This window comes from Oncorhynchus keta, chromosome 10 (assembly GCF_023373465.1).
Source record: "Oncorhynchus keta strain PuntledgeMale-10-30-2019 chromosome 10, Oket_V2, whole genome shotgun sequence".
Taxonomy (NCBI): domain Eukaryota; kingdom Metazoa; phylum Chordata; class Actinopteri; order Salmoniformes; family Salmonidae; genus Oncorhynchus; species Oncorhynchus keta.
In genome coordinates this window covers 25,907,413-25,928,910 of record NC_068430.1, presented here as the reverse complement: position 1 = coordinate 25,928,910, position 21,498 = coordinate 25,907,413, and the positions used below count along the sequence as shown (strand labels likewise).

General features: G+C 41.4%; 1 protein-coding gene across 3 annotated transcripts; it reads left to right on the top strand.

Annotated features, from left to right (window-relative positions):
- Positions 1-1,399: 1,399 nt before the first annotated feature.
- Positions 1,400-19,583, top strand: nampt2 (nicotinamide phosphoribosyltransferase 2). Of its 3 annotated transcripts, none has more exons than XM_035777520.2 (12): positions 1,404-1,651; positions 2,772-2,883; positions 4,887-5,025; positions 7,544-7,647; positions 7,808-7,936; positions 9,876-10,034; positions 11,746-11,876; positions 12,061-12,286; positions 14,347-14,466; positions 14,563-14,703; positions 17,605-17,730; positions 17,892-19,583. In XM_035777520.2, exons 4-12 carry the CDS (start codon positions 7,594-7,596, stop codon positions 18,063-18,065), a joined length of 1,260 nt encoding a protein of 419 aa, XP_035633413.1. In that variant the 5' UTR covers positions 1,404-1,651; positions 2,772-2,883; positions 4,887-5,025; positions 7,544-7,593; the 3' UTR covers positions 18,066-19,583. The 3 variants fall into 3 exon arrangements, with proteins under 3 accessions (XP_035633411.1, XP_035633413.1, XP_035633412.1); XM_035777519.2 differs by lacking the exon at positions 1,404-1,651 and adding an exon at positions 2,547-2,678; XM_035777518.2 differs by lacking the exon at positions 2,772-2,883 and having other exon boundaries at positions 1,400-1,651.
- Positions 19,584-21,498: the final 1,915 nt, after the last annotated feature.

Here is a 21,498-nt window from a genome sequence, read left to right as displayed (position 1 = left end):
AGATCCTTTATAGCAAAGACACACATAGTCAGACAGCATTGGCCATAATTTATCGTTCAGCTTTGTCTCTTAAACTATGCTATTTTCTCAAACTCAGAACCATAAAACAAATCCTCATATCAACAGGCATATATCAAATCCACCCTATCTTGACAAGTTCACAGAGACACATTGACTGGCACACAGACATTGTGGAGCCAAGAGATACACGCTTGACCTCTCCCCTCTCTCCGGCCCTAGTAACTTAGTCCTGAAAGAGAACAGATAACTGCAAACCCGGCCACAGTATTATACAAAAATAAACATTCTGATGAGAAGTAACTTACAAACATATGATGAATAAAAAACATCTTACCAATGTTACCAACTAATTCAGATTATTCCCCAACAGGTATTCCAGATCGAGAGAACAAAAGGACTTGAGTTCCTGTACGTTACCACAATTTTTTTATTCAACTGGGCAAGTCAGTTAAGAACAAATTCTTATTTACAATGACGGCCTGCCCCGACCAAACCTGGATGACGCTGGGCCAACTGTGCACTGCCCTATGGGATTCCCAATCACAGCCGGATGTGATACAGCCTGGATTTGTTAATCACGAGACATACCCCTCCATCTCTTTTTTCCCAGGGAGTTCTTTCTTCCTGTCCCCGCAATAAACTTAGTTTTACTGAGAAACCTGACATAAAGTTACATTTTATATCATTATGTGAGTGTCTAAATACCATATAAAATGCACTACATGACCAAAAGTATGTGGACACCTGCTTGTCGAACATCTCATTCCAAAATCATGGGCAGTAATATGGAGTTGGTCCCCCTTTTTATATCAGCCTCCACTCTTTTGGGAAGGCTTTCCACTGGAACATTGCTGCGGGGACTTGCTTCCATTCAGCCACAAGTGCATTAGTGAGGTCAGGCTATAAGGCATGTCCTTATAGCCTTTTCCATGTTTGGAAAGTGGTTTGTTTTGCAAATGTTCATAAACGATTGCAATCCCATCTGTACCTAGTGGCAATATCAGAACTTTTGACAAGGTAGCCACTCACTAGGCCAGTCGTTCCCAACCTTTTTCGGTTACCTTACCTCCAACTGAATTTTGTTCTGACCAGAGTACCCTTAAAACTATTCCCTCATATGTATTTTACCATGTAACCATATAGACTCACGAGTCTTCTCATGTTCCCCAGGTTGGAAACCACTGCACTAGGCCTATAAATCAGAAACTAAGCACCATTCCCTTAAGTCAATGCTTTCCGAGAAAGTGAAACTTTCAGGCAAGTGATAACCAGCACAGTGCTGAAATGAAACTTGTAAAACAGAGTGACCACGCCTCTTCCGTGCATGAGAATATCAGAGGGGGAGCATTGACTACGTGCTTTCTGACATGCATGTTATCAAATCCGCCCCCTCTACCCAACCCCGGAATTCTCCTTCTCTGGGCGGTCAGTTTCAGGGACGGGCTAATTTCACTACTAGAAAGACGTAACACAGGAACAGAGGAATAACAAAGTACGGCTATCTCCGCCCTAGTCAGCTTTCGATTTTGATAAATAGCGACGAAGTAGAGCACAGTCGCATTCATCTCGTTCAATCATAACCATGGCAGCCCAGGATTTTAATATTTTACTGGCGACAGATTCATACAAGGTGAGTGTCATGATCGCCACAAACTAGAAGTTACTTACTTTCAGCAGTAGCATTATCATGTTACCAATACGATACGCGTCGCAAGCTGAAGCTGGAAACATTTTAGCATTTGCATCAGTTATATTCTTCCTTCCCAGAAATGGTTGACGAAATGTTGTGGAAGTGCGCCTGGCTAAGCTGACATTCACTCGAGGGGACCTTATTTCAAGAACTAGTATTAAGAAACTAACGTTACATGATATACAGAAAATGCCACGAATCTAGCTACATAAACCAAACCGAAATAATGCAAAGTAACTAGCAAAATTATTAAGACCATGGCTGGTGTGCCGCCCTCAATCGTTATTTCTAATTTGAACAACTCATACTGAATAGCCTAGCAATTTGACGCCTGACAAATACATTACCAATAGAGGTCAAAACGTAGCCTGGCTAGCTAGCTAACTAAGTGGAATCAACAACAATATCTGACAGCTAATGCTAAATAAAAGTGAAATGCTAACTAGTTTATATGGTGTTTTGCTAGCCCTAACTTAATACTAGCCCCATTTGCTCAAAGTTTGGTACTAATTGTCTACAGATGATAGATTTTGGGGGGGACATACTTGCATGTATTCAACTTTTTCTCAAGCCTAGCTAGGTAACTACCTCTGAGTGCACACGGACAAACTTTACCAGAGGGCAATAGCCCGGTTCAATAAATGTCACTACCAAATGGCAAGGGTCCGCGTGATGACTTCAAGTTTGTAGCGACCCCCCAACTAATCAGTCAGTAAAAGTGTCAGTCTTAATCCTTTAGACCAACGTTTCCCAAACGTGGTCCTAGTTTTACACAGCTGATTCAAATAATTAAAGCTTGATGATTAGTTGATTATTTGAATCAGCTGAGTCGTGTTGGGGCAAAAACCAAAACGTGCACTCCTTGGGATCCCGAGGACCGAGTATCCCCGACAGTACATATTTTTGTTGTGGCACCTGACAAGAACACCAGATTATACTTGTCAACTAAAAATCAAGCCCTTGACAAGTAAGCATTGCACTGTAAGGTCTACCTACACCTGTTGTATTCTGCAGCATGTGACAAATAACATTTGATTATGAATCCAATGTTTCTGTCCAGGGCTACAACAAAAATGTGTGCTGTTGAGGGGGTACTTAAGGACTGGATTTTGGAAACACTGCTATAGACCTTTGATTTCTAGCCTAAGGATCAGTCATGGCTTTGCCACTAGGTAAGCCTATTATTTTATTGATTTCATACCGATCAGAACAGTGTTGTAATTCCTACCAAATGTAGATATGTTGTCAAATGAATGGAGGAAGACAATAGGAATAATAACTGTAGCATACTGAATGAGTGTTTGAACCTGAAGTAGGTTCCAGTACTGTATTATATTTAGGTGCAGGAGTTCCATAATAGTTTGAGCTAATATTTTATAAAAGGAACAGGAGCTCAAGCAGTCGAACATGTGAGGTTCCGGTACTCTGCTACGGTGAGCTCTTGCCAAAGTCAAGCACTGTGCATGGCACCCTTTTTTTTCTCCAGTTACAACCCAGTTGTCTCCAGGGCCTGGTTTGCTTCGCACATTGCCTAGTCATGGCATGTATACCTACATTATGTCATTCGTAGGCTCATGATAGAAATGATCCTTCTTACATAAGTGGAGGTCCACAGTTGGGTGGATGGTGATGACAGTCACAAGGTATGCATATGAATGGTATGTGTTTTGTGTTCCTCTGAAATCCTTATTAGGTTTGTTATGTATACCTATCTGGCATATTGCCATGTTCCATCCTTCAGTACAGCACCTGGAAAGGTAGTCGTAGTCACACATTTATATTTATTGATTAGATGTGGTCAAAGGGATGATCTTACTGTATGTAGGCATAGCTCTTGTACAATCCCTTCTAAGAATCCTGAATCTGTGCATCATGAGACTGTCGAGGTTAATATGATACGCTAAATATCTTTATGGATATCCCCCAAATCTGAACAATGGTTACATATACAACAACCTTCCATAACAGCATACAATCCTGGTTAGCCATCCTCTTGCTGTCCTCTCCCATCAATGGCTCTCTCTGTTGTTGCATAATCATGTTTATGCTTTCGCTTACTTTTGGTTGACTTTGTGGTCCTTCTTTTGTGTGAACATTGAGGGCCCAGATTGACTTGTGTTTTCACTGTGAAAACTAACATCACCTGTTAACCTTTCCTAAACACCATCTCACCCATTATGGGAAGGTGAAGGCAACAGCGCAACATATGGGCATCTCAGGTTTTTTTTCTCGATTTGTCCCTGGTTGTGATGACTCCCATTCCTCCAGACCTGACACTCCCAGAATTCCAGTCATGTGACATGTAATAACGTCTGATGCACTGGCACTCACTACAGCCTCAGCTGGAATGTTTGCAAAACATCTGATTTGTTATTGCTAAGATCATGAACCAAAACCTTATGACTTCAAGATCAGCATCAAGGGGAAAGGAGATTCTGAGAGGTAGGTTGAGTGAGAAGTAGAGGGAGAGAAAGTGTGGTAAAGGGAGAAAGGGCAGCTTGGAAAAAGATGGCGCTAATATTGCTCACCCCTGCCTCTTTGTGCAAATTGTACATTTCCAAGTGAAGGGTAGTTGCTCTCAATTATTGCATTTCTGACCCTGTGCTCACAAAGGCCGACCTGTGTTTTGAACTGGAATGAGGAGAGCACCCCCACCCACTGGCGCTCATGTTTGGCAGAGAGAGATGTGGTACTGTACAAAGCATCACGTTGCACACTAAGTTCTTCACTTAGCCTAACTTAGGGGCTTTTTTGCATTCGCTCCACTTTCCCTCTTGGCACATTCGGGGTGAACCCTTTGAAAATAAAACTCAGAAATAATGCTGTTTTTATGTGCACTAATCAGTTGGAATGATGTATACGATACAAAACAGGTCATTCTCTAAATGTATAAGAGAAGTGCTTAGAACATCTTCCGGTGTATTAAGGTTCATTCTTAAGCTCTGAAACAAACAGCTTTGAGATTAGTCACAGTTTGTGATCTAATTTTGCAGGACTAAGCTCTCGTAGGAACATGAAATGTGCCTTTCTCATCATGGGCCTGCACCTCAGCTCTTCACTGACCTGGCTTATTATGTCGTTAATAACATGACCTCTTGATTCCAGTTAGTTTGTCTTTTCCCTTGACTCCCTTAGCCTTGTAGCCTATTTTAACTGAAATGCTCCTCTTCCACAGATCACACACTACAAGCAGTACCCTCCCAATGTCAGCAAGGTCTACTCCTACTTTGAGTGCCGCCGAAAAAAGGGGGGCACCCAGTTCAGTGAGATTGTGTTTTTTGGCCTTCAGTACCTCCTGAAGAAGTATCTTTCAGGTATGTCCATTTTGCCTGTACGAGAGATTGACCGATTTATGATATTTCAACGCTGATACCGATTTATTGGAGGACCAAAATAAAGCAGATTTTTATATATATTTGTAATAATGGCAATTACAACAATACTGAATGAACAATGAACACTTATTTTAACTTAATATAATGCATCAATAAAATCAATTTAGTCTCAAATAAATAATGAAACATGTTCAATTTGGTTTAAATAATACAAAAACAAAGTGTTGGAGAAGAAAGTAAAAGTACAAAATGTGCCATGTGAAAGTTTAAGTTTCTTGCTCAGAACATGAGAACATATGAAATCTCGTGGCTCCTTTAGACATGAGTCTTCAATATTCCCACATAAGAAGTTTTAGGTTTGAGTTATTATAGGACTATTTCTCTCTATACCATTTGTATTTCATATACCTTTGATTATTGGATGTTCTAATAGGTACTTTAGTATTGCCAGCCTAATCTTGGGAGTTGATAGGCTTGAAGTCATAAACAGCGCAATGCTTGAAGCACAGCGAAGAGCTGCTGGCAAATGCAGGAAAGTGCTGAATGAATGCTTACGAGCCTGCTGCTGCCTACCATCGCTCAGTCAGACTGCTCTATCAAATCATAGACTTAATTATAATATAATAACACACAGAAATACAAGCCTTAATATGGTCAAATCCGGAAACTATAATTTTGAAAACAAAACGTTTATTCTTTCAGTGAAATACGGAACCATTACGTATTTCATCTAACGGGTGGCATCCATAAGTCTTGCTGTTACAGTTATATTGCTGTTACATTGCACAACCTTCAGTGTTATGTCATAATTATGTAAAATTCTGGCAAATTAGTTCGCAATGAGCCAGGCGGCCCAAACTGTTGCATATATCCTGAATGCAAGAGAAGTGACACAATTTCCCTAGTTAATATTGCCTGCTAACATTAATTAATTTAATTTAAAAAAATATACCTCTGTTTATTGGTTTTAAGAAAGGCATTGATGTTTATGGTTAGATTCATTCGTGCAACGATTGTGCTTTTGTTAAATCATCCCCCGTTTGGCGAAGTTGGCTGTCTTTGTTAGAAATGGTCTTCACACAGTTTGCAACGAGCCAGGCGGCCCAAACTGCTGCATATACCCTAACTCTGTTGCACACAACGCAAGAGTGTTGTGTGTCACTGCACACAACGCAAGAGCAGTGACACAATTTCCCTAGTTTAGAGAAATCCATGTTAGCAGGCAATATTAACTAAATATGCAGGTTTAAAAATATATACTTGTGTATTGATTTTAAGAAAGGTATTGATGTTTATGTTTAGGTACACATTGGTGCAACGATGGTGCTTTTTTTCGCAAATGCGCTTGTTAAATCTCCCGTTTGGCGAAATAGGCTGTGATTCAATGATAAATTAACAGGCACCGAATCGATTATATGCAACGCAAGACAAGCTAGATAAACTAGTAATATCATCAACCATGTGTATTAAACTAGTGATTGTTAAGATAAGTTTAATGCTAGCTAGCACCTTACCGTGGCTCCTTGCTGCACTTGCATAACAGGTAGTCAGCCTGACACGCAGTCTCCTCATGGAGTGCAATGTAATCGGCCATAATAGGTGTCCAAAAATGCTCATCACAGATTTGTTATGAAAACTTGAAATCGGCCCTAATTAATCGGTCGACCTCTAGTCTGGACTATAACCTTGTAAGGTAATTCCACTTGCTTCTTTCATCTCCATTCTTTTAGAGTTCCTTCTCATTGTAGTCTGTTCTAGGCTAGTCAGTGTTTAGAGGTCACCTCAGCCCACACACTGATGTGACTCCGTGGTACGTCGCAGTCATATGTTCTATTTACTACCAGTATTGTCCTTTGTCACATGATGTGCATGTATGACCCACTAAGTCACTTGGTGAAGGTTATTGAAAAACTTCCAAAACGAACCACAGATTACAGAAGATTTCATACACTCAACCTCAATGGAACATTTGCAAATTCAATCAAATGGCCACATCCATGCAACTATGACAGCCTAGATAAAGTATGTTTAAAAATAAATAAAAAGGACCAACTTCAACTCATCTAATTTTAGGGTCTCCAGACATGGCAGTCGGCAGTGTTTGTATCTGGTCCCATATGCAGTCATGTGTGGAATGTGTGAACAGTGACCTATCACCCCTGAGAGGACCACTGAGGGGTTTGTTTCTGACTGCTGAGGTCCTCCTCCAGGCTAGGGTTTCACTCCTCTATCCAATCAGAGAGTCTCCTTCAGCCATACTAGTCAACCATTCTCCACCACTGACTGTGTTTCTGTGGCACTTGATCACCCACTGACACTCAATTTTGACTGAATGAAAGGGAATTGCAGTAAGTGGGGGTGGGACAGATCTACTTTTACACTGATAGTTCAAATGTTGCCTGACAAATGTGGGCTAGTGAGTTTTTGGTTTGTTTGTTTCTGTCTGTGTTCATTTTGATTCATGAATTACTTTTTCCCCATTGTCTCCCCTAATCAGGACGAGTCATCACTGAGGAGAAGATTCAGGAAGCCAAAGTCTTTTACCAGATGCACTTTAGACAGACTGTGTTTGATGAGGAAGGCTGGAGGAAAGTGCTGGAGGTAAGTGGGATGTCTCAATCAAAGACTAGACGCACTCATTTTAGCTTTTCAATGAAGTCTATTTTACTGATGCAGTCTCAACTGTTAGGCTGCTCGCTGTTCATGTTCATATGAACACACACACCGAGGTTGATTGTAGATTTTGATGCTGTTTCATCAGAAGTATGATGGCCGTCTCCCAATTCGAATCAAAGCGGTTCCTGAGGGGAAGATCATTCCCAGAGGAAACGTCCTCTTCACAGTGGAAAACACAGACCCAGATTTCTTCTGGCTCACCAACTATATTGAGGTAATTCTCTTAATTTCCCCCTTAGTATCCCTTTCATTGTCATTTTGTTGTACTTCCTTTCTCTAATACAGCATACGTTTCTTAAACCCACACACACACACACACACACACACCTCACCAGGTGGATTGTATCAGATACTGGTCAGACAGAACAGAGCTGTGACCATGTTGGGCAGTAGTCCAGGGTTTGTCCCTGCTCTCAACAGACACTCAGATGATCCAATCTTTGTTGCACTCCAGACTGCCCTCGCCCACCTGGACAAGAGGACACTTACGTGAGAATGCTGTCCATTGACTATAGCTTAGTGTTCAACACCATGGTGCCCTCCACTAAGCGCAGGACCCTGGGACTGACACGTCCTTCTGCAACTGGATCCTGGAATTTCTGACGGGCCGCTGATAGTGGACTACAGGATACGAAGGGGAAAGTACACACCCACATCAACGGGGCTGTAGTGCAGCGGGTCGAGATCTTCAAGTTCCTATGTCCACATTATTAAGGAATTATCATTGTCTACACACCCCAACCCAGCCGTGAAGAAGGCAAAACAATGCCTTTTCCCCCTCAGGAGGCTGGAAATATTAGGCAGAGGCCCTCCGATCATCAACGTTCGGTACATGTTCACTCTGACAGCTCCAGATCAGCTGTCCTGTCTCCTTGTAGCGCTGTCTTAAGCGTCTCACAGTACAGACACTGCAATTTATTTCCCTGGCCACATCTGCAGTCCTCATGCTTCCTTGCAGCATGCCTATGGCACGTTCACGCAGATGAGCAGGTACCCTGGGCATCTTTCTTTTGGTGTTTTTCAGAGTCAGTAGAAAGGCCTCTTTAGTGTCCTAAGATTTCATAACCGTGACCTTAATTGCCTACCGTCTGTAAGCTGTTAGTGTCTTAACGACTGTTGCACAGGTAGGTACATGTTCATTAATTGTTTATGGTTCATTGAATGAACAAGCATTAAACAAGCACGAATTATTTTTGAAAGACAGGGTCCTGAAAAGGGGACTTTTCTTTTTTTTTGCTGAGTTTATATATCAGGTGTGTGGTAGGAAGGCCTGGAGAATTGTTCAAGATTCCAACCACCCAAGCCATAGACTATTCTCTCTGCTTTCCGCACTACAAGCAGTACTGGTGCATCAAGTTTGGCACCAACCGGCTCTTGAACAGCTTCTATCACCCAAGCAATATGGCTGATTTTAAATAGCTACACAGACTGAGTTAACCTTGTATCCTCGTTGATTGTTTTGGTCTATTCACACTCATACGACCCTACACACATTCTCACTCCATCTAATCACTCACACATACTGTAACATGCACATACATTTATACTGACTACACTCACACACACCCACTCACATACAAGCTGCTGCTACACTGTTTATCATATATCCTGATGCCTAGTCACCTTACCCCTATACATTTCTAACTCCAGTGTCCCTGCATATATGGTAATGAAACTGACCCTGTATATAGTATGCTTAAAGTGACTTACTTTTTGTGTTCTTCATATTTCTTATTTCCCGTGTTTTTATTTTATTCTTGTATTGTATTGTGGTGCATTTGACATTAAATCTGAACTTTATTCCTTGTTATTTATCTTCTTTTTTTTAATCTCTCTGTTTTGTTGGGGACAATGTCATGAGGTCAAAGAAACCATTGCAATTCCCCTAATCAGGTCAATGAGGATGATTCCACCCAGTCACTCTGGCCTTTTTTCTGTTCAGGGGATAGCTTAGCCTGCCGGCACTGAGCCCAACACCAGCCACAGCTTTTGCTATCCAGACCCCACCCATTTCTACTTCCCTTCCAGCACCAATGGCACAGCCACGTCCCATTGTCATGGTTTTAGAAGTCGTCTCTGAACAAAATCAACTTCTTCTCAAATCAAATGGTGTTTTAGCGATCTCGGTCTGTGTTTTTCTTTTTCTCTCACAGACCATGCTGGTCCAGATGTGGTATCCCATTAGTGTGGCGACCATCTCCCGGGAGTTTAAGAAGATCCTGGCCAAGCACCTGAAGGCCACATCAGGCAGTCTGGAGGGCCTGGACTTCAAACTGCATGACTTTGGCTACAGAGGGGTTTCTTCGCAGGAGGTAAGACCCATGGCAAGCTCAGCCAGAAGAGGACTGGTCACACCTCTGAGCCTGGTTTCTTTCTAGGTTTCTGCCTTCTTGGGAGTTTGGGGCTGGGCATCTGTAAAGCACTTTTACAATTTCTGATGTAAAACAAAAAAGGCTTTCTAAAATAGATTTGATGAAGAGCAACAGTCTAGCATTAAAATATGCATATACAATGAAAACCTATATATAAATGCAACAATTTTCAAAAATGTTACAGTTCAGATAAGGAAATCATTAATTAGGCCCTAATCTATGGATTTCACATGACTGGGAATACAGATATTTATCTGTTGGTCACCGATACCTTTAAAAAAGGTAGGAATGTGGATCAGAAAACCAGTCAGTATCTGGGGTGACCACCATTTGCCTCATGTAGCGTGTCACATCTCCTTTTCTTCGTCGATTGTGGCCTGTGGAATGTTGTCCCACTCCTCTTCAATAGCTGTGCTAAGTTGTTGGATATTGGCAGGAACTGTAACACGCCGTTGTACATGTCGATCCAGAGCATCCCAAACATGCTCAATGGGTAACATGTCTGGTGAGTGGAAGAACTGGGACATGTTCAGCTTCTAGTAATTGTGTACAGATCCTTGCGACATGGCCATGCATTTTCATGCTGAAACATGAGCTGATGGCGGCGGATGATTCACATGACAATGGGCCTCAGGATCTCGTCATGGTATCTCTGTGCATTCAAATTACCATCCCTAAATCGTAATTGTGTTCGTTGTTTGTAGTTTATGCCTGCCCATACCCGTGGTCTGCGGTTGTGAGGGTGGTTGGACATACTGCAAAGTTCTCAAAAACGATGTTGGAGACTGCTTACAGTAGAGAAATTAACATTCAACTCTCTGGAACTGCAGTCAGCATGCCAATTGGACGCTCCCTCAACTTGAGACATTTGCGGCATTGTGTTATGAGACAACTGTACATTTTAGTGGCCTTTTATAGTCCTCTGCACAAGGTGCACCTGTGTAATTATCATGCTGTTTAATCAGCTTCTTGATATGCCACACCTGTCAGGTGGATGGATTATATTAGCAAACGAGAAATGCATATGGGAAATTTCTTTTTTCAGCTCATGGAACATGGGACCAACACTTTACATGTTGCATTTATATTTTTGTTCAGTGTAGTTCCATTTACAGCATTTCGACCAGTTTCTGTTAATTCTGGTTATAGTCACAGTAATGTTCCAGCGAGGCCTAAAGACTCTGTCTCCTTTGAATACTAATGAGCATAGTCAGCAATAATCTGCTACAATAAATATCTTCATAGTGGGAGGGACATATCAAGCTATACTTCAATGATTTTACTGAGTTACAGTTCACATAAGGGAACTGGAAATAAATTAATTAGGCCCTAATCGATGGATTTTGCATGACTGGGCAGAGGCGCAGCCATGGGTGGGCATAGGTGTTTATATTTTTGTTCAGTACAGTTTGAGATGTCCCTCCCACTATGAAGATATTTATTGTAGCAGATTATTGCTGACTATGTTCTGGAGCATTACTGTGACTATAAGCAGAATGAACAGAAACTGGTCAAAATGCTGTTCTCAAGGATGATGCTTAAGTAACGGGAAAGGGGCTGGGGATTTGGAGCAGACTTTTTCTTTCAATTGCACACTTCTGTCTGTGTGACAATTTGAAACGGATGATTTTCCCTCCTTTATCCCTATTAGTCTGCGGCATTAGGCGGGGCGGCCCACCTGGTGAATTTCTGCAGTACAGACACTGTAGCAGGGCTACTGATGGCCCAGCGATACTACGGCTGCCCCATGGCAGGCTTCTCTATGCCTGCAGCAGAGCATAGGTAAGACTCATGCTCACATACACACTCACTCACATATATTCCCTTTCACATGTAGCATCACACATTTTGCTTTGTGGTTTTTGACTTGTACAGCAAACATGCAGCCCTGGGTGTAGGGATAAGAGGTTTTCAGTCCAGCAGACTGAATCTGTTTCTTAAAACCAATTTCATCTTCTCCCTGTAGTACGATCATCTCGTGGGGGCGGAGCAGGGAGAAGGAGGCCTTCGAGAGCATGCTGGACCAGTTCCCGACAGGGCCGGTGTCAGTGGTCAGTGACAGCTACGACATCTTCAAGGCTTGTAGAAACATCTGGGGGGACAAGCTGAAGGAGCGCGTGATAGAGCGGAGCGAAGACTCCTGCTTGATCATCCGGCCTGACTCGGGAGACCCCTCAGAGACCCTCATCGAGGTGGGGAAACACACACACCTACCTTCCTTTTGGGATCCCTCATAGTCAAGTATGATCTAGCTACAAGTATCACAGGTCTGGGTTGTGGTGTGGGTCTGGCTGGCCATACACAAGGTACATACAGCTGAAGTCGGGAGACATTTCATTCTAGTAAAAACTCACTGTCTTAGGTCAGTTACGATCACCACTTTATTTAAAAAATGTGAAATGTCAAAATAATAGTTGAAAGAATGATTTATTTCAGCTTTTATTTCTTTCATCACATTCCCAGTGAGTCAGAAGTTTACATACACTCAATTGGTATTTGGTAGCATTGCCTTTAAATTGTTTAACTTGGGTCAAACGTAAAAGGTAGCTTTCCACACGCTTCCCACAATAATTTGGGGGAATTTTGGCCCATTCCTCCCGACAGAGCTGGTGTAACTGAGTCAGGTTTGTAGGCCTCCTTGCTCGCATAAGCTTTTTCAGTTCTGCCCACATTTTTCTATAGGATTGAGGTCAGAGCTTTATGATGGCCACTCTAATACCTTGACTTTGTTGTCCTTAAGCCATTATGCCACAATTTTGTCCATTTGGAAGACCCATCTACTAGGATTCATCTTTTGCATTGTTCAATAAAGTGCCTGAAAGAAATCACATGACGTTTGTTCACTTGAAGTGATTTACCTGAGAAAGTGGAACATGGGTTCCAAGCTTTAACATCCTGACTGATGTCTTGATGTCGCTTCAATATATCCACATAATTTTCCTCCCTCATGATGCCATCTATTTTGGGAAGTGCGCCAGTCCCTCCTGCAGCAAAGCACCCCCACAACATGATGCTGCCACCCCCGTGCTTCACGGTTGGGATGGTGTTCTTTGGCTTGCAAGCGTCCCCCTTTTTCCTCCAAACATAACAATGGTCATTATGGCCAAACAGTTATATTTTTGTTTCATCAGACCAGAGGACATTTCTCCAAAAAGTATTATCTTTGTCCCCATGTGCAGTTGCAAACCATAGTCTTGCTTTTTTATGGCTGTTTTGGAGCAGTGGCTTCCTTGCTGAGCGGCCTTTCAGGTTATGTCTATATAGGACTCGTTTTACTGTGGATATAGATACTTTTGTATCTGTTTCCTCCAGCATCTTCACAAGGTCCTTTGCTTTTGTTCTAGGATTGATTTGCACTTTTTGCACCAAATTACGTTCATCTCTAGGAGACGGTATGACGGCTGCGTGGTCACATGGTGTTTATACTTGCGTACTATTGTTTGTTCAGATGAACGTGGTACCTTCAGGCATTTGGAAATTGCTCCCAAGGATGAACCAGACTTGTGGAGGTCTACAATTTTTTTCTGAAGTCTTGGCTGATTTCTTTTGATTTTCCCATGATGTCAAGCAAAGAGGCACTGAGTTTGAAGGTAGGCTTTGAAATACATCCTCAGGTAGACCTCCAATTGACACAAATGATGTCAATTAGCCTATCAGAAGCTTCTAAAGCCATGACATAATTGCCTGGAATTTTCCAAGCTATTTAAAGGCACAGTCAACTTAGTGATGTAAACTTCTGACCCAATAGAATTGTGATACACCATTTTTCAAACAGATTAATTAACTGTATGTCATGCAGAAAGTAGATGTTAAACTATAGTTTTGGCAAGTCGGTTCGGACAAGAAATTTGTTGAATGGTTGAAAAACTAGTTTTAATGACTCCAACCTAAGTGTATGTAAACTTCTGACTTCCACTAGTTAATTTCCATCCAAGTTCATCCAAAGTCTACTTCTCTTGACAATGGGTCTACTGCAAGGAATGTTTTTTGAAAAGAGCAGTTTTAAGTTGCTCTTGGCTGTTCTTTTATGTTTTATTGTTTCTAAGACAAACTTGCGTTCTTGTTCAGATTGGATTTCAGGTTCCATAGTGTCACCCATGGGCCCTACATACTTGGTGTGCTCTATACACTTAGCTCTTATTGATTCACTTCGAAATGTCACTTGTCTGTGTGGGGGTTTCAGTTGCCTATTATTGTCTCTTCGATTCAAGTTTCAAAGTTTGGATGCAGTACTTACCTATTCCCTCCCCAGGTGATAAAGATTTTGGAGGAGTGCTTTGGTTGCTCTCTGAACTCTCAAGGCTTCAAGGTGCTGCCATCTTACCTGCGTATCATCCAGGGCGACGGCATTGATCTCAACTCAGTGGATGAGGTAAGAAAATAATTTACACACACCGCCCACGAACGCCCCTCTGGATATACCCTTATTGCATATCCCTCATTGTTTAACTGCCATCTCTGCCTGTAGATCCTGGAGAAGTTGAGTGACGAAGGCTGGAGTGCTGAGAACGTGTTCTTTGGCTGTGGGAGCGCCCTCCTTCAGAAGCTCAACAGAGACACACTCAACTGTGCCTTCAAATGCAGCTATGTGGAGATCAATGGGAAGGGGGTACGTTACTCACTTATTTACTTTCATACAGTGCCTTCAGAAAGTATTCATACTCCTTGACTTATTCTACATTTTGTTGTTACAGCCTGAATTTGCACATTATTCTTCAAGCTCTGTTAAGTTTGTTGATCATTGCTAGACAGACATTTTCAAGTCTTGCCATACAGTTTAAAGCCAATTTAAGTCAAAACTGTATCTAGGCCACTCAGGAATGTCATCTTGGTAAGCAACTATAGTGTATATTTGGCCTTGTGTTTTAGGTTATTGTCCTGCTGAAAGGTGAATTTGTCTCCCCAATGTCTGTTGGAAAGCAGACTGAACCAGGTTTTCCTCTAGGATTCTGCCTGTGTTTAGCACTATTTTATTTGTATCCTAAAAAACTCCTTAGTCTTGCCGATGACAAGCTTTCCAATAACATGTGCATGCTTCCTTCTTCTCAGTCTGTCATGTTGTTGAGCCATCCTCAGTTGTCTCCTATCACAGCCATTAAATGCTGGAACTGTTTTAAAGCCACCATTGGCCTCGATGTTAAATCCGGGAGCGGTTTCCTTCCTCTCCAACAACTGAGTTAAGAAGGACGTCTTTATCTGTGTAGTGACTGGGTGTATAGATCAAATCAAACTTTATTTGTCACATGCGCCGAATACAAAGTTGTGTCGACTTTACCATGAAATGTTTACTTACAAGCCCTTGACCAACAGTGCAGTTCAAGAAGGGTTAAGAAAATATTTACCAAGTAGACTAAAATAAAAAGTAATAATAAAAAGTAACACAATAACGAGGCTATATACAGGGGGCACCGGTACTGAGTCAGTGTGCGGGGTACAGGTTAGTTGAGGTAATTTGTACACGTAGGTGCGGGTAAAGTGACTATGCATAGATAATAAGCAGTGAGTAGTTGCAGCATTGTACAAAAGGGGGGTCTATGTAAATTGTCTGGTGGCGATTTTACTAATTGTTCTGCAGTCTAATTGCACAATGAGTACTTGTCTCTCAAATACATCATTACGGTTGTTGATAAACTAGCTAGCAAATGTTTAGCCATATTAGCACTGCCATGAAATGAGTCAAAACAAGACATGGTATCATGAACAAGGTGGAACGAGCTGAAACAAGCCACTTATGATTCCCCACATGGTGGTTTCTTGTCTTTCTTGCTAGCTAAATGGCCATCCAGAATCACAACACGCTGACTTCTGCCCCATGGAAGCGTGCACATCGTTTTAGTGACGTTGTTAGTTAACCCATCTATTAGATACACCATCCAAAGTGTAATTAAAAACTTCACCATGCTCAAAGGGATATGGTCTGCGTCTTTTATTTTTACCCATCTACCAGTAACTACCCTGCTTTGGATAACCTCCCCAGTAGCAGTGCGTGGGTAAAATCACTGAGCAAATGAAACCAGTAAAACATCCATATTACAACCTATGCTGTGAAAATTGAAATTTTCGCTCTATAAACCTATTTGTTCATATTCCACTGTGATATATACAATAAGGCCGTGACAACAAAAAAAGTGGCCAGACAGTGGCAAAATAAATTCAACGACACATACTTGTGTTTTAATCACAAAACCAGAGAGCAACATCTGTCCACAAAGCAAATATTACATGTAACAAACACTTATATGACCTGCAACATGGTCAAGCAAGTTAATGTTTTTGACAGTTTACTAAACAACTACTGATTTTAGAACCACGGCGTTACCTCGGGTCAGCACAAAGACCACAGGAGCACTGCCTCCTCTATTTCGGCACCATTCCAACTTAAACATTTAAAAATCGTCAAATTACAAGGCCTGCTTAGTTTAATACACTGAAAACTAACTGCAAGATAGAAAAAACAATGTTGCTAAATATTGTGTGTTGTGAGCTAAACATGTTTTTTTTTTTTTACTCATCCTACTTGTAGACTAGTTGAACGCTGCACCAGGTCAACCCACAGTTGAGCTCAATGCTAATTATTTTAATTGTTTTATCAAGGGAGGCCAAATGCTTGTTGGCATCAGTCAATCAAATGCTACGGCCACATGTCATACTCTTTTGGTCCAGACCACATAAGATACATGGGCTACACATACTGAGACAGAAGGGCACTGTTTCCCTCGCTCTGAATTTCTCCGGTGAGATTCAGCTACTTCCGAATTGACTGAAAATTATGAGAGAAAAAAGTCAGTCAAATAAGCCTGGCTCTTCCCTCGGCATCCATGAATACACGCCACTGAACCTTTGCGGTTGAATCTGTGTTTAAAATTCACTGCTCTACTAATAGACCTTACATATAATTGTATGTGTGGGGTACAGGGATGAGGTAGTCATTTAAAAAAATCATGTTTAACACTTATTGAGTCCATGCAACTTATGTGACTTGTTAAGCACATTTTTTTACTCCTGAACTATAGGCTTGTCATAACAACAGGGTTGAACTATTTATTGACTCAAGACATTTCAGGTTTTATTATTTTGTAAACATTTCTAAAATCATATTTCTAATTTGACATTATGTGGTATTGTGTCAGTGATGCAAAATCTCAATTTAATCAATTTTAATTTCGGGCTGTAACACAACAAAATGTGGAAAAGGTCAAGGGGTGTGAACACTGAAGTCTCTAAGTGCTTGAATGAAGATGAAAAGCAGCCATTTTTACCCACTAAACCTTTCATTTGATCTAATATGGAATACCTCCTTATACCTCAATCACTCATTTGTAGTGATTGTGGAATGCTCAAAGGAAACCTGTCCTGGGAATCAGTCTTTTTTTGAGAATGAGCTCAGTCACAACAACTGATTTTCTGTGTTTACAAACAACTCGCACAAATCAAAGAATTTAAGCGTTCAAAAGAGTTTGAACAAAGGTGATTTTAACATGTTTCCATCTGGTATGTTTGTTTTGTCTAGATGGATGTGTACAAGCAGCCTGTGACCGACCCGTCCAAGGGGTCAAAGAGAGGTCTTCTGTCACTTAGGAGAAACTCTGATGACTACATTGAGACTGTGGAACGAGGGGTGGGCAAGCCACAGGAGGTGAGGCCTTAAATAGGGGAAGATGTTTCACTTGGGAGGAATAGAGCACACATGCTCACCTCTGTGTGATTACTGTGTCAACAGTTTTTTAAGTCTACATTGTATAACACACGTTTCTTTCGCAGTCTCATGTTTCACTGACTCTCTGGTGTCTTTCTCAGGACATGCTGGTGATTGTGTTTGAGAATGGCTCCATCGTGCAGGAGTACACTCTGGAGGAGATCCGGAAGAATGCTCGGCTCCAAGAAGACTATATCGCCCCTTCCCAACACAACCAGGACGAGCCCAAGAGCCTGGAGCTACACCAGAAACACATAATGAACGGGGTGCATTAAGCAACCAACACACCCACCTGTAAAGCAATGCACTAACTGTCCAAAAACTGGAGGCATAACGTATAATGAACTGGGTTTACTCATTGCCAGAAGGCCTACTACAGTTCACCATTAGAGGAGTGCTCTGATTGTCAGCGAACATAAGAATGGTGTTATTGGAGCTGCACCATAAGCAAACTGTTTTTTGGGGATGCAGTAATCTTCAGCACACTAGAGTCACATAATGGACTACTGATCATCAACCTAAATGTAATTCCTTGTTCAACACTTCAGCCCATTGGACCAATGACTGACCTGCTGTGTCATGGTTTAGACCATGAGTCTTCTTTGTTGTACTGCTATGTTTGTCTGAAGAGCACATAATATGCATCACTATTTGTGTAATCAAGGCAGCATATGATATCGGGCATTTCATGGCAACACCTGTTGAGTGGAAGGCTTCATCTGATTAAGCTCTATAGCAGGCTTTGAAGAGCTGATATTACTGTTCTATTTCACTAGAGGTAGAGTTGGTTTTAGAATCTTGTTTTTAGTCTGTTAAGCAGAATTTTTGTAGTACATTAACTGATTCTGTTTGACATTTTTTTGCCATGATAGCAATGCTGCACTTTGCAGAATCCTAACTTGACATCTTAATTTTTAACTCTGACTTTAGTGTGTTGTCACTAGGACTGATGTGCATGTGTTGTATACATGCAAATGTAGTTCTGCACGTGGGTCTCAAATTGGGATTCTGTAAGAGAAACGTGATGGGTTTTTTGTTCTAATTGATTGATATAACAGTGTGTTATACTATTTATGTTGACCATAAGCTTCCTAAGACTACATCAAAGACTGTTGAAATGTATGGGCTCCAGACTTGTCTGACCTCGTACTTTTGTTCTCCTGCCTGTGGAACCATTGCCATTAGAATCAGTCATTTGGGTTTTGATTTTCCTTTCCATTTGAATCCCCATTCTCTGTACAAATTCAGCTTGAAATGAAGTATTTTCTTTTGTGAATCGATTTGCTTCGGATGCCTTTAATTGTCTGTGATGTACATTAAATGCTGGTCTGCGTGACTGGTGCTGTCCCAGACTGCTGGTCTGCGTGACTGGTGCTGTCCCAGACTGCTGGTCTGCGTGACTGGTGCTGTTCCAGACTGCTGGTCTGCGTGACTGGTGCTGTCCCAGACTGCTCTTCAGTCTGGTGGAGACCCAGGTTAATTAAGACCATGCTGTGGTTTAGAGCTTTTAACCCTTTTCAGACCCATATTATTTGAAGCAAAAATAATTTTAGTGTTCTGATTAATTGGGCAAGAGCAATTGACCCTACCTCTTTTTCTATATAAATTATATTGTTACTGTCCATGAAGATTGATACTAATGGTATAATATTATTATTGTTATTGTGTAAATAACTTCAGAAAAGTGTGGTCTGCTTTAAGTTCATTAAATGTGACAGCATTAGTTTGTTTTTGAGTTTTACGAAATGTATATTGTACAACAAAAAATAAATATGCTCTTGACTAAAATTCTTGACTGAAAATGATTTAGTATTTTCTTCTGCCCTATGATATTGATCTTACATAACACCAACCAAGTATTTCACCAGTTTACTGATGTTTGTTCCTTAAGGTTTCCAAGATGTGAAAACTGGTAAATCATGTACAGTAATTACCTGACTAGTTATTTATTATTAGGAATGGTGCAGTAGTGGGCTGGATTCAAACCTATCTCGTGTCCACCAGATGCATTAAACTTTGCATTCCAGCGGAAGTCATTAAATTTCAGTGGCGAGGCCCGTAACGCCTCGTTGGGGGTGTCGCACTAGGCTGCTGTGCGTTCTGTGTACGGCATGCATTCAACGGATGTACACACAGACTCCAACTAGATAGCTTTTAATAGTTGAAAGCAAAGCACGTGGGTCAAGTATGGAAAATGCGGGCTAGACATCTGGCAAAATAAATATGCATTATCATCTGGTGGACATTGGGCATGACTGTACAGTGAAGGCTGCAGCCCTAACCACTAGACCATCCCAGCCCACAAGCTATGATCGTTTCAACAAGACTAAAGGTCTATTTTACACGTGAACAAATCTGGTATTAGATGGTAAGTGGTCCAAAGCTTAACGAGTGCTACTTGCTTAGCTACCAACTCTTGATTGGATATAAATAGAGGGGTGCCCTTTTGGTTAGCCCTATGTTGTAACAGGGGTCTCTAGAGAACTGGAGCCTAAAAAAGCCTCTACAGGAAAGGAGTGTGCAAGCTCCCCAGGGAGCATTTTTCACCCCAAATTATGAAGCTTTTTCTGTTACGTGAACTCCTTTTTAAAAGGGCATACAAGCTGTAATAATAACCAACCAATCATAATTATAATCATAAGCATTGTAACATCAATCGTTAGAGAGTAGCCCTGGGAGTACCAGCATGTCTCCAATTTCAGCCAAAGGTCTTTTAAGGAGTGTTTGTCATGCCTATGCCAGATTACCAAAGGTTGAACTGAAATAGAACATGACTGTGTGTTCAAAAGAGAGCCACTTGACTTGAATATGTATTAGGACAACTGGTGCCAACTTAAATTTTGCCCTTGCTAGACTTGTAGTTTCATTTACTGCTTTCTCTCACAGTGATCAGGTGAAAGGGAACATACCGGATGTGGCAAAAGCTAACTTGACCTCAATCCAGAAAAGTCCTACTTTTTATATTTGATGTGACAACAACCATGTTTACTGAGTGCGAGACCAAGCTTCCTTAAACCCACAGAACAAACTGTACCACCTGCAGAGATCAATCCATTTATAGACATGATTTGATGACAATGTAATGATATGAACCCTGTCAGTCATTCTATTTGGACATACCAAGCATTCATCATACTTGCTTATGCTTGATGCACTTTCATGCATTGGAATTCCATTGGATAGATCAAAATGTGAATGCATAAAAAAATTGTACTGGGAAACAAATTCCCACACAACAGCCTGTGCTTTAAGGGAATGGTTGAGGTAATAACTGCCTCACTTTCAGTAGACGCCAGCCTGCTGTCTGTGTGTGTGTGTGTTTACGTTGTGTGAATGAACTCGCTGGAGAAGGACAGGTCAGGAGGAGGTCCATTGGTAGTTTTGTACAGATCCTTTTAGAGAGAGAATCCCAGAGCCTGTATTCAGCACACCGCCATTACAGTAAATATGAGTTACATCATATCCACAGGGAGATACTCATTGCTCTGGACCTGTGTGCTCTGTAGAGGCGAGAGAACCGCATCCAACCCATCCCCTGGTTTGTTCCACCAGCACAGACAGACCTTAAAGAATAATCATTTCCCATTTATTAAAACCATGTAGGCCTGTGTGTTTCAAGACTCCTCTCTCAGAAGTGTTGGTTCCCAGGATAGACTACCTTTTTTTCACACAACAATGTCCCATCTTAGCAATTGTTGCCAATGATAG